Source organism: Anser brachyrhynchus (genome assembly GCF_964034855.1).
Source record: "Anser brachyrhynchus genome assembly, chromosome: 8".
Classification (NCBI taxonomy): Eukaryota; Metazoa; Chordata; class Aves; order Anseriformes; family Anatidae; genus Anser; species Anser brachyrhynchus.
In genome coordinates, this window is record NC_137702.1 from 3,557,500 (window position 1) to 3,573,333 (window position 15,834).

The window sequence follows — 15,834 nt, forward strand, 5'->3', positions numbered from 1 at the left end:
CACTGCACTTATTCTGAGAGGCCCTAAAATTGTAAATACCTAAATCTATACGTAGTTTCGCAGCATTTATTTTCATTTTAAACACAGATTGTTAGAAACTGCCCCAAACGACATAATATATTTCATCATAGCACAGCAGCAGCGCGGCAGCAATCACAAGTACTATGGATGATTATTAAAACCTAAGCAGGTAAAATAAAATAAATCACTCCAATGATTGACACATTCCTCTTTTTTTTTCCTTTTAACTCCCCTCCTCTACTGGAAAAGATCTTAGTTTCAAATTTCAGCAAAGTTTAGGGAAAAAAAAGAAGAAAAAAAAGATTGCTGCGAGTTTGCAGTCGGTAGATTCGAGAAGTGGGAGAAGGCACAATCAGAGCACATGGAGCTGCTCTCCCCCCCCGAGAAAGAGCTCTCGCAGGAAAGAAAGATAAAAACTACAGGTCCCTGCGAGCTATTAAAAATAATAAATCCACATTTCTGCTCCCTCCTGTCCTTCCCCTGCCCCGCTCGGAGGGAGCCACGAAGGAAAAAAGGCCTTTTGTCGAGGCCAAGTTTATCTGCTAAGGTACACACAGCAGACGCTGGACAGACCTACAATGAGGCAGGGGATCGCTTTAAGCATTAATGGTTTCTGAACACGTCTGGGTATATCCTGAAATATTTTAACTTTTCTGCTTTAAGCAGCGCTTTGTCCTGACTGATCTCATGTGCTCGGGACTTTTTTGGCTCGACGCTGGATGCTATCCAAGAGCGAGCTGCTTTAACCTGCGCTAAAGCCGATTTCTACGGCGTGAACCTGAACGGGGAGGTAAAAGCAACACCCGAAGGAAAAAAAAAAATGAGAGGGGAAAAAAAAACTTCTAAAAGATCTGGGGATAAAAAAAAAAAGAAAAGAAAAAAATAAAAAAGGTATGCTTCGGTGTGCAGCCAGGGTCTGCTCTGAAGCGGTCCCATGGCTGAAGTAAATGAGAAGCGGCGCTGCTCGGCTCGAGGTGAGCACGTCCGTGCCAGGCTCCAATGTGTCTTTTCAAAATGGTGTACGGCGAGAAAAGGTTAATGACTCATAAACAGACTAACTTTCAAACTGTCTTCCTAGACACGGTCCTCCGTAAAAGCGCGCCGCCGAAATCTCGGCGTCGAGATATTAGCAGAGGCGAGGTGGAAATAAAAGCACTCAGGACGGATCAAACAAATTGTGCTGGAAGCGGGGAGGGGGGGAGCGGTTCCTGCACAATACAATTATTTATTTCAGTGTTATTAGAGCAAAAAAAAAAAAAAAAAAAAGTTTTGGAAATGTGTCAATGCAAGTGTGCTAACAGATGTGCAGACTTGTCTGCAGCCTTGCTACAGAACACACGGATTTTAAGAAACTCGTGCAAAAAGGAGGTGATCTTTGCCTTTCCCCAAGTTAGCTCTAAGGGAAACTTTCAGAGTATTTGATAAAGACGCTTGCTTTCCCCCCTCGGCGCCTGATGGGTCACCTAAAAATAAAAGGCACGGGAAAACTGGCAAAGCGAGAATAAAGAGAAAGTTTTCACCGCAATACTCCCCAAAGTTGGAGGACAGAGCTCCGCAGAGCGCTGCCCGTTCCTAAGCAGCACCTCGAATTTGGGCCGCACGATTCTGCGTCTGCTCGCACCGCAGGTCTCGGCTGCTCTGCAGAAAGGTGCAAAAAAGCACGACAAAAGAGCCCCAAAATCCCACCGAGGAGGCTCGCCATAATGTAACGCTGCAGAGGAGTCTTTTGAAACAATATATTTGAGCTGATCTTTTTGAAATTAAGCCAGCTACAGCGACCCTTGTTAATATTTTTACAATCCATTTGCTTGTAAATCTATTAGGAGATGTGCATATGTTCCCCAACTCGTCCCTAGATCTGCAGCAGATATGTAAATGGAACGATGTTTAGATTTTCCTGACAGTTGCTACAAAATGCTCATGCCATTTCAGTTACAGTGCTTGGATAAATACACTCTTAACTATGATTTCTGTTTGTTTTCCTTTTCTAACCCACTTTCTAAAGCTTTCCCTTTAAATCTGAACCCAAACTTAACAGCGACAAAAAAATCCCCCTTCCAAAACTCCTATCGCTAAAAGCTCCTAGGAGTCCCGAAAGGCAAAATAGCAAATTGCTTGCAATTGGCGGGGACTTGCCCCCTTTTTCCACCGAAAATGACAGAATCACCTAACTGATCCTTCCGAGGGAAGAGTTTGCCAGGAGGCCTCTAATCCTCGCCTTACTTTTCCAAATGTGCAACAAGAATGCGAGATTTGCACAACCGGCAGCGCTGCTGGCTTTTGTCTGGGCTCTTTTTTTTTTTTTTGGGGGGGGGGGTAGGGAAAAAAAATAAAATAGAGGAAGGGGGGGACTGAGACAACGAGCAACGGGCCCGTGGCTTTTATTTTCCCCCCTTCGCGTGCAACTGGGCCTACCGAGGGCGAGGAGCCCCGGTGGGGCCGGGGAGCGGTGGCGATGCTCGGTGCCCCCGGGCAGGGCGCTGCGCTCCCCCCCTGCAGCCCCGGGGCTGTCGGAGCCCGGAGCTGGCAGGGAGAGGAGCGAAGTTTGGCCGGGCCCTTGCTCGGAGCCGCAGCCCCGTGCCCCGCAAAGTGCCCCCCCGGCCCCGTTCCCCCCCCCCCTGCGGCCGTGAGGCTCCGGGCGGGCGGCGGCGGCTCCGGGCTGAGCGCTGCGAGCGGGGCGCCCCGACGGGGCGGCCTGGGGGGGGGGGGGGGGTAAAGGAGAGGGGGGCCCCCCGAAGTTTGGGCAGCCGCCTGCCCTCTCGCTGCCTTTCCTCTATTTATTTATTTGTTTTTATTTTTTTTCCCGGCCAGAAAGAGCCCGGAGAGGCTCTCTCACCGGGATGTAAAAAAAAAAATAAAAAAAAAAATTCAGAAATATGCATTCAAATTAAATTAGTGAGAATAATGTAGGCAAAAATCTCCTGCAGGAGGAAATAATCTGGGGTTTGAGTCCGCCACAAAGCGTTTCCTCGTTAAACCATTATATCCTGCTAATTGAAGGTGTGCAATTTAGCGTCCTGCAGCAGGGAGCGGGCAAGGGGGGGGGGCGGGCGGCGCTCCGCGGCCGCGCAACCCCGGGGGCACCGCGGGGACCCCCCCCCGGGACCCCCCGTCCCCGGCCGCAGCTCCCCGCAAACGGGGCCCCGGGGGGGGGGGGGGGGGGGCGCAAAAGTTGCGCCGAGTCCCGCGGGCGGCGGCGGGGAGGGGGGGGGGGGAACACGCACCCGCACCCCGAAACAAGTTTGCGGGGGGGGGTGTGCGGGAGGTGCGCGGGGGGTGCGCGGGGGGTGTCCCCCCAAAATTGCGCGCAACTCCCCAAGCTCCCCGCGCAGCGCGGCCGCTGCGCGCTGCTCCGCGGGGCCGTGCGGGGCCGATCGTGCCCCGCGTGTCCCGCGGGTGCCCCCCGCGTGTCCCCCCCCCCTCACCCCTTGTCCACGCACCCCCCCCCCCCCCACACACACACACACAACCCCCCGGCCGCCCCCGCCGCCAGCTCGTAAACAAAAGTGCGGAGTTCGGGGCGGGGGAGCCGGCGTGTCGGGTGGGGAGGGCAGGGGAAAAAAAGGGGGAAAGGGGGAAGGAGGGAAGGGGAAAGAAGGGAAGGAGGGAGGGGAAGGGGAAGGGAAGGGAGGGACGGAGGGCAGCGGGGGCACCGCGGGGCGCAGCGGCGGCCGGGGCGCTCCGGCGCCGGCATCGATCGCGGATGACCAAGCACGGCGGGGCCGCGGCGGCAGCGGTGCGGGGGGCGTCCCGCAAAGCCCCGCGCCCGCACGGCCCCCCACCTTCCCCCCCCCCCCCCCATTAATTAAGCCGTTAATAAGTAGGCGCCATTAGCCATGTGCCGCCGCAAATGGCCGTGCGGGGAAAGGGGGTAAGGGGAGAGAGAGAAGAGGGGTGTGTGTGTGTGGGGGGGGGGGGATGCAAGGGAAAGGCACCGAAGTGAAGTTTCGGCGAGCCGCCCCCTGCCCCTGCCCCGGCGCACACGCGGCCCCCCCCGACCCCCCCCCCCCTACCCCCCCCCAAGCAGCGCCGGCCCCACCGCGCCCCGGCACCGCTTACCTGGGTGAGACAGAGCGGAGAATACATGTCTGCTGCGGGGGGCTGCGGGCTGGAGGTGTGCGTGTGCGGGGACACAGGGAGACAGAGGGGGAGAGGAGGGGAGGGGGGCGGAGGGGGGAGGGGGGGGACAGAGGGAGAGAGAGAGAGGGGAAAAAAAAAAAAAAGAAAAAAAAAAAAAAAAGAAGAGAGAGAGAGAGAGAGAGAGAGAAGAGGAGAGAGGAGGGGGAGCCCCGAGCCTGCTTCTTGCTTTCACATTTCCAACTCTGCCAAACTGCAGCCGGCGCGGAGCCGCTCCATGAGCCGAACTTTAACCCCGCCTCGACTTGCCCCGCACTAGGCGCTCGGCACGCCCGCCCGGCTCGGGCTGAGAGGCATAGCGCTGCCTGCCCGCTGCGCGCTGCTCGCCGCGCGCCCCCCCCCCCCTTTCTGCGCTCCGCCGCCGCCGCCGCCGCGGCCCCCGCGCTCCGCGCCCGCTGCGCTCCCCTCCGCGCCGCCCGCTCTGCGCCGCGCCGCCCGCCCGCTCCGCGCCGCCCGCGGGGGCGGGGAGGGGCGGGGAGGGGGCTGCGGCCGCCGCCTCCCTCCGCCCCGCCGCCCCGCAGCGCGCCCGGCCGCGGGGAGAGCCGCGGGGGCGCCGCAAACTTTTTGTGTGCGTGCGTGTGTGTCGGGTTTTTTTCTTTTATTATTATTTTTTTTAATTATTTTTTAGTTTTCAGGGTGTTTTTTTTTTTGTAATATTTCGGGTCAGCCCTCCGTCCCCTCCGCCGAGGGATGCTCGCATGCCGGAGGGCGGCGGACGGGCTTGGGGAAGGATGGGGGGAAAGTGGGGGGGGGGGGGGAGTGGAAAGGGGGCTTGGGGGGGGGTCTGAGGGGGGGTCTTTAGGGTTTTTAGGGGGGAGCCGCGGCGGTTTCCCAAGTTTGGCGAGCCCCCGCCACTTGTCACTTCACCCCGAGCGCTCTGCTGGCGGTGCTTGTGCGCTTCACCAAAATCACATCCGCCGCCACGGGCAGGAATTGTGCCTCACCTCGCTCCCCCCCCCCAGTACCCCCCCGCAATAACCCACCCCCAATAACCCACCCCCAGTAACCCCCCCGCAATAACCCCCCCGCAATAACCCACCCCCAATAACCCACCCCCAATAACCCACCCCCAATAACCCACCCCCAGTAACCCCCCCGCAATAACCCCCCCGCAATAACCCACCCCCAATAACCCACCCCCAATAACCCACCCCCAATAACCCACCCTCCCCAACAAGCCCCCTCCCCAAACCCGGAGCGCTCCCGCGCCCGCTTTGTGCTGCCACCGGCGGCGCCGGGGGTCGGGGCTTGGCCGCCCGACGGGGGGGGGGGGGGGGGACACGGCGGGGACACCGACCGCCCCCTCGGGGCCCCGTCCGTCCCCCTGTCCCCCCGTCCCCCTGTCCGTCCGTCCCCCTGTCCGTCCGTCCCTCGGGACCCGCAGCCCCTCGCTCGCCCCGACGGCAGCCGGGGGGGGGGCGGGGGGCGGAACTTTGCGCCCCCCGGGGCTCCCCGTGCGCCCTCCCCCGCACCTCGCTGGGGGCCCGGGGGGGACACGGGGGGGTCCGGGGGAGGTGTCCCCGGCTGCCCCGCGCCCGTTGCGGGCTGCAGCGGCCGCGGGAGGAACTTTTTTGGGAGCCCTCCGGGAGCCTTGGGGCCGCGGGACGGCTCCGGGCGCCCTCTAGGCGGGGGTGGCGGCCAGGCGCAGCGCGCAGCGCTCCGCACCCGCGGGACCGGCACTCGGGAGGTGTGTTTTGTTTTTTTTTTTTTGCTAAAAACCTGGTTTTTAAGAATAAAAAAATCTACTTTTTTTTTTTTATTTTTAAATTTTGGGTGCTGAATCCCGAGGTTCCCGCGGCTCCGTAACCCGCCAGCGGCCCCGGCCCCGCGGGGCGCCGCCAACTTCGGCGGAAAAAAGAAAAAAAAGAGTAAAAATCCCGATTTCAAAAATAATCAAAAATAAAAAATTTAAAAAAAAAAAAGAAAAGGCGCGCCCCTCCCCCCGGGGGAGTTCAAACGTCGCAACACCCGCCCCCGCAGCTGATTGGGCGGCTCCGGGCCGCGTCACCCCGCCCCGCCGCTCCCATTGGCTCTCCCCGCTGCCCGTCACGCCCCGCGCCCGCCCGCGGCCCTTTGTTGCGCGCCCGCGGCCGCCCCCGACGGCGCGCACGGAGCCGGCGCGCAACGAAAGGGGGGGTCCGGGGGGGGGGCAGGGGGGATCCGGGGCCCTCAGCGGCTCCCCGACCCCCTGGGGAAACTGAAAAAGCGTTAAAAAGAGAAAAAAAAACCGCGCCCCACAGCGCAGCGCGCTGCCGGACCGCGCGCGCAAAACCCGCGCAAAACCGGCGCAAGTCCCGGAGCGGCTGCGGGGAGCCGGGGGGGGGCCCGGGGGGGGGCCCGGCAGCGCCACGGCCGGCGGGCACCGGGAGCACGTGGGAAACTTTTCGGGGCTGCGGCGATTGGCTTCGCTCGGCGCCACTTTTATTTTTTTTATTTATTTCTGGTTTTTTTTTTTTTGGCGATTTTTTTTTTTAATAGCTAAAATAAACTTGCAGCCGTTGGAAACCCGGAAGAGAATAGGAGCCGCAGCCAATTGCCGCCTGCCGTTAGGGTTGCTTGTGGGTTTTTTTTTTTTCTCCCCCCCTTTCCCCCCCCCCCCCCCCCCCCGAGGCGCGCTCCCGCGGCCGAGCTGTGCGCGCCCCGCGCTTCCCAAAGTTGCGCCCGGCTCGGCAGCCCCCGCCCCCTCCCCTCCCCTCGCCCCCCCCCCTGATTTCCGCAGTCGCACAGGAGCCCCAAGCAGGGGGGGCGCCAACCAAGAGACCCCCCCCCCGTCCCCCTTCCCAGTGCCGGGGGGGTCCCGGCTGCGCAGCCGGGGGGGTGAGGGGGCGCTGCGCCCCCCCCCCGAGGTGCCCCCGCTCTGGCACCGGCAGCCGGGCACGGGCAAACTCACCTGGCCCCGGCGGCCCCCCCCGGTCTCTGCTCAGCCCCGTGCTCTGCGCCCCTCTGCTCCGCACCCCCCCCCTCCTTTGATTTGCGCCCCCCCGTTTGCTCTGCATCGACTTCGGCTTTGCGCACCCCGTCTGCTTTGCACTGCTTTGCTTTGCGCCCCTTTGCACACCCCCTTTGCACACCCCCTTTGCACACCCCCGTTTGCTTTGCACACTCCTTTGCACCCCCATTTGTATTGCACCCCCCGTTTGCTTTGCACACCCCTTTGCACCCCCCATTGCTTTGCACACCTCTTTGCACACCTCTTTGCACCCCCTTTGCTTTGCACACCCCTTCGCACCCCCCCATTGCTTTGCACACCTCTTTGCGCACCTCTTTGCACCCCCTTTGCTTTGCACACCCCTTTGCACCCCCCATTGCTTCGCACGCCCCTTTACGCACCTCTTTGCACCCCGTTTGCTTTGCACACCCCTTCGCACCCCCCATTGCTTCGCACACCCCTTATGCACCCCTTTGCACCCCCCCCCTTTGCTCTCCCACCCTTTGCACCCCCCAGTTTGCTCTGCACTCCCCCGTTTCCTTCCCCTTCCTTTGCACCCCCCCTTTGCTTTGCGCCCCTCTTTGCACCCCCATTTCGGTTTGCACCCCCCTTTGCTTTGCACAGCCCCCTCTCCGCGCCCCCCCGCTCTGCTCCCCCCCCCCGGCCGCGGCCGGGCAAGCCCTCGGCGGGGGAGGAACTTTTCCTTCCAGGCGCGGCCGTGCCTGGCAGCACTGCAGCAGCCGAGCGCCGAGCTGCAAAGTCTGCAACTTACCCAGCACCCCTAAAATAGTCCTGATTTCATCCCTGAAAGGATTTCCTGGCTTTGTGTGTCTTAACTAGCCTTGGCCATTTTTGTAGAATAACCCTATTATTCACAGCTCCGAGGGTACAATCTGCTAAAGTCACTTAATAAAAAAAAAAAAAAAAAGAGAGAAAAAAAGAAAAACCTTCAAAGGGCGTGAGAAATAAAGGCAAACAAACAATTGTCTGTAGCTCTCAGCTCCCCTTGATCGTGGATGCCCGCTTCATTAACAGCAGAAGCATTATATTCTTAAAACTGGAAGCCCCGAGATGCGTGATAATAATGCAAAATTAATTTGGGGGGAGAAGAAAAAAAAAAAAAGTAAATGGATCTGAAGGTTAATCACTTTTCTTTTTTTTACAACAAAGTGAGACTTCAACTTCCACAACCTAACGAGCAGCGCCGTTATCCCTCCCAACGCACCGCGTTTAATCCGCTCGAGCAGGTAGTCACCGACACGGGGCTGCCGCCGCGCTGAGCAGACAGCGAAAAAAAGGGGAAAAAAAAAAGAAAAACCAACAAAAAAACCCCAAGCCAACCCCACAGCAGCGAGCTCACGGAGGATTTTCAGTTTCCAGGCGCGTGTGCACAGCTCGCTGTGACCTCGGTCCCCTCGTGGTGACCCCCCCGGGGCAGCCCACGGGACGGGGCACAGGTTGGGAGCCACGGGGGAACCCCCCCAAACTCCCCGTGTCCTTCGGCAGGGCTCGGGGCTTGCGAGGGTTCCTCTCGGAGGATGGATGCGTGCTGCATAAATTAAAACATCATGTCCCTCCGCCGGGTGAAAGCGTTATTAAAAGCAGCATAATAAGGGATTTCCACCATGTTATCAGGCGTACAAAGGGAACGCCGAATGGGAGGGATGGCTGTCACCGGGGAAGAACAAGCTGGGGTTTTGGAGAGGCCGGAGGAGCGCTCTGAATAGCCCGTCAGCTGGGCAGGGATCAGCGCGGACAATGGCCGGTCTATACGCCGTACGGCCTGGCAGCAGCCCGCGGCCGGCAGGCGAGGCCTCATCCTGACTTCCAGGCGCCACGCGGCCCGGCGGGGCCCTGAGCATCGCCGGTGGCTTTGGGATCGCTGCCCTGGGCCCCGCTCGGCGCAGACACCCCCCGAGGACAGTGGGGGCTCGGTGCCGAGCCCCTGGCCTGGCCCTGGCCTCCCAAAGCCGCCCCAAATCCCACGGCGGCAGTGGGGACTCAAAGCCTGGCGCTTGCTGCATCGTCCCGCGACCAGCGACGTGTCGTGCCTCACTGCCCCCCGGCCCCGCCAACCTTCCCACAATTTGTGTCGGACACAGATACCAACGCTGAGAGCGGCCTGCGAGGCTGCTGGTGGTGGTCGTGCCTGCACGGGGTTTGCTCCTGGGCTCCCAGCCCTGAGGGAAGGGCAACAGGCCCAGCGTCCCGCAGACGCTTCTCACCCTCCGAGAGAAGCTTTGGGCAGAAGCTGAAATCTCCAGATTTCAGGGGGTAGCTTAAATAGGCAGCCCGGTGTGTTTGATGGACATTCTCACCTTACCCCACCACACACGTACAAATATTAATGTTTTGCTTGCTGCATTTTCCATCCACCGCCAAGGCTCCTGGCAGGTGAGTGGGACGAGCGTTGCCATCCCTGCTCGATGGACGAGGGCGGCTGCACCAAGACCCATCCCCAAACAGGCCCAGATTTTGGGGTGTGGGCCAAAGGTGGGTCTCCAAAGCCATGGGGACGGGAATTACGCGGCGGTCAGTGCTCTCTGCAGCGCTGTGAGGTTCCCCCTGGCCGTGCCTTCCCTGGGTCTCTGCTCATTCCCACGGCCGCACATGAAAAAAGCCCACAGAAACGCCTGCGGAGCTCTCGTAATGCTCTTCCGCAGGGCTTGAGCCTGTTGCAAGATGCATTGCGGAGGAAATCAGTTATCGGGCAAAGCCTGCAGACCACAGGAAGGGAGAAAACAGGATCGGGAGAGGCGGGAGAGGCAGCACTTTCCCTTTTGTTTTGCTGCAGACCTTGTAACGGGGAGCACGACAAGCTGTAACGCTGCTTTACCACGAGCAGAGTTCAGCTGGAGAAGTGGAAATACCACAAAGTGAAAGTGCCCTGTGACAGGAGGGTGCTTTTGCCAGCCGAGATTTCCCGGTGGGTTCGTGCAGTGCCCCGCAGCACGGCCCCGCGACACGGCCCCGCGGCACGGCCCCACGCACTGCACCAATGTCCCCATCCCACTGCATAAAACCCTACTAATGCCCCCGGGACGGGATGTGAGCACGTCCAGGGGACTCCCAGAAATATTTTGTCATGTGGGTGTCTCTGCTGGAGGCTGCTGGGCACCTCTCGGTGGTACCAAACCACTGTGTGGTGACGGCGGGAGAATTGGGCACAGCCCCGATCCTGCTGCCCGCCTCCGTCCCCTGCTTTCTCGGGCACTTTGGTGTACGCGCGCTGGGCCTGAGCTTGCACACCTCCATGCAAGTTTTTTTGCTCGAGGAAAGTTTGTGCAAGGGTGATACAATCACGGTGAGGCAGATCCTGCACGTGCGTGCACACACGCTTATTTCAGTGTATTACCCGCGCGCTGCCGTGTCCGTGCGAAGCACTTCCCAAAGGGACGCGTTTCTTTTGTTGCTCTTTTCCCTATGGGAACATCTCACATTTAGGGCTCACTCCTAAAAGCTGAGATGGAACGCGTGGTGTGAAAATAAAGCTGTACGTAGCGAAGCTGCTCGCGGGGCACCGTGACAGCCAGGTGACACACAGCGAGGTGTGTGAGAAGGGAAAGCTGCATTTAGGAGGAAGCAGGAATCGAGTGCAGAACTGCCAGCGGGCTCACCTCCATGGCGTGCGACCCGCGGTGCTGCTCCAGCCCTAATTAGCATGCGTTCCCTCCTGCCCTGAGCTGCACGCCCGTCTCTGGGGTCTGTAACTTTTAAAAAGAAGAGCCAGCCATTCTTCCCCCCAATGGGAAGCAAAGCAAAACAAAGCAGCGACGCGCGGACCCAGCCGCTTTTCGCCCTCCTCGTCTGTGCCCAAGTCCCGGGAGGAGAAGAAAAGGCTGCGAGTGGCCTTTTCGCAGCAGCCCTCTGCCAACTTCGTACCTAGCCCCGCGTCTGGCGAGGGGAGCGTGCTAACAGGTGCAGGCTTTAGCGCGGCTTGTCTGGCATTGTGCACGAGCACATAATTCGTCTGCAAATCTCTGCCACCGCTATTTTTCAAAATAGTCGGAGCCCCGCTGACCCGCAGCACGTAGGAGCGCCGATCGCCTTCCTCGCGGCTGCGGAGCAGGGAAGTTTTCCACCTCAACTTTTCCCCACTCTGACTTTTATAAAAATTGTATAAAAATTGCCCTCTCCAGCCTTAAATTACGCGTTCTTTAAAACAGGACAGGTCTTTATTCTTGGTAGGAAGGAGAGAGAGGAACTAATGCAAGTAATGCAGAAGAAACACTTTTATCATAAAGAAGTTAACCTAAATGAAATCTCAGAGACTAAAAAGCAATACACTTCAATCGTGACCAGTAACTTTTCACTTCCTCGCGTTTCCTAACTTCATAGACAAACTCGTAACATGCAAGGGGTCGGTCAGACATGAGTCGTGTGCCCCCGGTGTGCGAGGGCTGCCTGTAAGAGCCCATGCTCCTGCCTAAAAGTCGTCTGGGGAACCGCACAGCTTGCTTGCTCTGCCTCGCCCGGTGCCTACGGCTCGTCCGCAGCAGCGAAACAAACGTCTCAGCTTCTGCACCTGAAATTTGGTGAGGTCTTCATTACTGTAATTCACTGACCTGCCGCATCGTACGCTCTGGCAACATAGATCCCTGGGACGGGCACCCTGCGCTGCCACCGGGTCTCTCCGGAGAGGCTGCTTTGTTTTTGTAGAGTTTTCTTAAAAACACAGGAAAGGAGAGGTGCAGACCCTGCGGTGGGAGCCCAGACCCTGAGCGGGGAGCCCAGCCCCAGCTCGCCCCCTGCGGCACCAGCCCCTACAGGGTGCCGGACGCTTTCTATAGGGTAAGCCGGCACGCCGCACAGGTGGCCCCTGCATGGGGACGCGCTCAGCTACGCTTTTATTCCATCTCCTGGAAAAAAAAAAAAAAAAAGCACAGAAATCACGGCACCAGAATCACCTCCCTAAGCGTGCCCAAGGCAGCTGGCAGCTTTTTGGCTGGACAGGGTGTTTCGGAGCCCGGCGAGCAGGTGCACGAGGGGCACGAAGCGCCGCAGCTCAGCGCGCTGCAGGGATGCGCAGGCATCCTTCCTCCCTCCGAGAGGGGGACCGCCGAGCCCGGAGATCCCCCAGCCCTCTCCTCCGGGAGGAAATAAGCATTTCCTTACAGATATTCTATTTTTTTTTTTAAATCCTCTTCAGATTCAGCTTGTCGCTAAATATAGAAACTCTTGTAGCCACACAAAACGCGCATCGCCCCGCAGCTGCTCATTTGCAATTTGTTCTGCACTTAAAATCTCTTAATGCTACAAATAAACTTTGGGAAAGTTACATCCCAATAAACAATGAGGTGTTGTTTAAAATTACATGTGCTACTGTATTATTAGGTCTCCACCGACACTACAATTATCTTCTGAAGCTGGCAATAACGTATTAGCTGTGCAGTCAGACGCAGAAATAGACTGGTGCATAAGCCCTCTGCCATTTTTATGAATGGAAAATATTTTAAAAGATCGCTTCCAGTTTCTTCTTTGTCCTCGCCACAGAAGGAGCCCCCTCGCCGAGCCGCTTTTCCCACGTCACTTTAATAGCCACGTACATTCTCCATACATCGCGACACACGAGCGGCTCCCCCCGCCCCCCCGCCCGAGCAGTACATATACTTAGTGCATTAACTACTCGCTCCTCGCTGCCGGGGGATGCGGGATCCGGGAGCTCCGCGCTTTTATTCGCGGATTTTTGCAAGGACACCCCCAAAAACGCGAGAGTCCCGGCCCGGGAGCGCCGTGTCCGCCGCCGCTGCCTTCGCCTGCCCGGGGCTGCCCGGGGATGCTCGCCGCTGGTGCCCGGTGCCCGGTACCCGATGCCCGGTACCCGGTGCCCAGTGCCCGGTGCGCACCAGGGCGGGCGGCGGCTCCGCTCCCATCCCCGGGGCCCCCCGGCATCGCCGCTCCGGGGGAGGAAGGGGAAGGAAAAGAAGGGGGTGAGGGAGAAAAAAAAAATAATAATAAAATAAAAATTAAAAAAAAAAAAAGCCTTGAAAGTTTGCGGCGCGGATTTGGTGGGCTCGGGGTATTTTTAGGGAAAGAAGCAAAGCTCGCAACCTGCCCGTTCCTGCCTTCGCAAACGCTCGCGGAGCCGGCGGTAGCCATTTTCAGCTAAGGTACAGCAAAAGGAGAGAAAAAAGGCAAAAAAAAATAAAAATAAAACATAAAATGAAAAAAAGCAAAAGCAAAAGGAAGCCAGGGAGAGGCGCGCAGCCCCGCGCAGCTCCGGCCGCCCCGCGCAGCCCCGCTGCTCGCTCCGCGCCGCCCAGCGCCGCCGCCCCGCGGGCCGGGGGGGGTTCCCCCGACTCGGGCTTTTTTTTTTTTTCTTTTTTTTCCTTTTTTTTTTTTTTCCTTTTGCCGCAGTCTCCGGCCCCGCAGCCGGCGGCTCCAGCTCCCGCCCCCCCCCCCCACCTCCAGTCGCGCACAGGGGGGGGGATGCGGGGCGAGCCCGGGGCCGCCCCCCCTCTCCCCCCCCCCCGGTTACAAAAAATAATAAAAAAATAAAAATCATACAAATATAAAGGCGGAAAGGCTGGAGGCAGAAAGGCAGAGCGAAGCCAAAGCCGGCGCCCCCCCGCCCCCCCTGCAGCACAAAGCCCCGCAGCAGCCTGGGGGGGGGAGCTGGGGGCGGCCCCCCCCTGCCCGCCCCCGCCGCCCCCTGCCCGGCCCCTGCCTGTGCCTGCAGCTGCAGCACCGCCGGTGCACGCACACGTGCACGCACACGCACACACACGTGTATGCACACAGGCGTGCATGCATATGCGTGCACGTGTGCACACACGCGCACATACGCATGCACAAAGATGCGTGCACACACATGCACACACATGCACATGCACACACGTGTACGGCACATGCCTACACACACACACACGCATGTCACTGAGGCAGGCGGGGAAAAACCACGGGCTGGGTGAGGGCCTGGGGGGCTCGGACATGCAGCTGCCACCCTGCACCGCATTAGGCCCTGCCGTGGACGCTCCCCTTTGCACCCTTGGACAGTAGCACATGAAACCCACTACGGGAAGCAGTCAGCACTGTTCCTGTAACTTAGGGGCTGGCGCAACCTCTGTTATTTTTTATTTATTTATTTATTTATTTATTTATTTTGCCTGTGCCAGGGGCTGCGCACTGTTCTGGGCACGTTTGCAGGGGGAGAAGTTTTGGGAATGCCCAAACCCTCCAGCCCCCCTGATGCGACTGCCTCAAGTCGTGCAAGAGCTGCGGAGAGCCCAGTGCCACGTGCAGGTGGCCGCACACCCCTGTAAGTGCCCACCTCTTGCAGCTTGCAATAAGCCCCCCGAAGCAAAGCAGCACGCGGGGCTTTCTGCAGTTTGCTCCCGATCCCTCACTCTGCGCCCCCTCTGCCAGAGCCCTGGGAGGGCGAAGGTGTGCAGTGTGTGCAGCATGAACTGTGCAGCATGTGCAGCACGTGCAGCACGCAGCATGTGCAGCACGCACCATGCAGTGTGTACAGCGTGCAGCACGTGCAGCAGGGCCGGAGCGTTGTGCCCAGGCGTGGGGGGCAGAGCACCCCCTGGCAGCAGGAGCATCCCGGTGCCATTGCACAAGCAGTGTGCCATGGGACACGTCCCCTCCGCCCCGTGCACAGCACACGAGGACACGCACGCCCCCAGCCCTGGCCAGGCCTCAGGAAGTTCTCTGCCGTCCTCCGGAGCAGACGAGGGCGGTGCAATTGGCGTTTAATTGCAAGCACCACGAGATCTGCTCCGAAAGGGATGCCGAAGGCCCTTGTAAATGGCTATCTAACTTGATTTAAAAAGTGTGAGCGTAGGACACGGCGAAGGTTTCTTCCCCTTGGTACCACAAACTTGCATTCAGCCCAAGGACGGCAGCAGCAGAGCCGCGGCGTTGCTGGATTTCTCAGCAGAAGTTCGCAGTGGACTGCGAGACAGCTGGAATTCATATTAGAATATTTTTAACGTGCTCTTACAAATACTTTGGCATACGCCTATTCCACTCCTTTTAATGATGTTGACTTCATTTCCTTTAATATGGGGGAAAAATGCTACACCAACAAAACTTAATTAAATTAATAAGAAGAAACAATAATAAATAATTCCAGTTGCGTTGCTGCGGGGTTGCAAAACACGGCTCAGGATGTTTGCCTGATAAAACGTCACCATCGCGCAGCGGAGCAGGGCCGCCCTCCCTTCCCTTGCACCCTGTGCCCCACGGCTTACGGCACCCCACGGGGCCCAGGGACGCTGGGGCTGTTCCTAAACCAGCCCCACTCAGCACCACGGGGCCCCTTCAGCCAGCCCCGATGCTGCGTGAGAGCGTGGGGCTGCAATTCTGCTCGGCAACGTGTGTGCCATGTGCATACGCATGCACGTGCGTGTGCACGACAGGCGTGTGCATGTGTGCGGATATGTGCACGTGTCTATGCATGGGGGCATGCACGTGTGCAGTTTGTGTGCATTCATGGGTGTGGCTGTATGTGCACGTGTGCAGTCTGCATGCACGCATGGGCATGATTGTGCACACGTGTGCAGTCTGCGTGCACGCCTGTGTGCGTGCACAGGCGTGACTGTATGTGCGTGTGTGCAGTCTGTGTGCACACACGTGCAGTCTGCGTGCATGCACGGCCATAATTGTGCACACCTGCGTGCAGCCTGTGCACGCACGTGCCTGACTGCACGTGCACGTGCGCACACCTGTGTGCACACTTGCCTGCACGCTTGTGCACACGCGTGCACGTCTGTCTGCTCGCACGTGTGCCCGACCGCGCG

At 58.9% G+C, this 15,834-nt stretch overlaps 1 protein-coding gene across 50 annotated transcripts in view; it reads right to left on the reverse strand.

Moving 5' to 3' along the window:
- NFIA (nuclear factor I A) overlaps positions 1 to 15,834 on the reverse strand; it is a 352,158-nt gene that overhangs the window by 246,618 nt on the left and 89,706 nt on the right. For 8 of the 50 annotated variants that reach the window (XM_080603193.1, XM_080603175.1, XM_080603178.1 and 5 more), the window contains exon 1: positions 4,081 to 4,593. The exons of 24 other annotated variants lie outside the window; for them this stretch is intronic. In XM_080603193.1, coding sequence (XP_080459319.1) covers positions 4,081 to 4,107 — 27 coding nt within the window. In that variant the 5' untranslated portion in view covers positions 4,108 to 4,593. Of the gene's footprint in view, positions 1 to 4,080; positions 4,596 to 15,834 lie in introns of those variants that run through there. 18 more of the 50 variants (XM_080603191.1, XM_080603183.1, XM_080603173.1 and 15 more) reach the window with 6 other exon arrangements.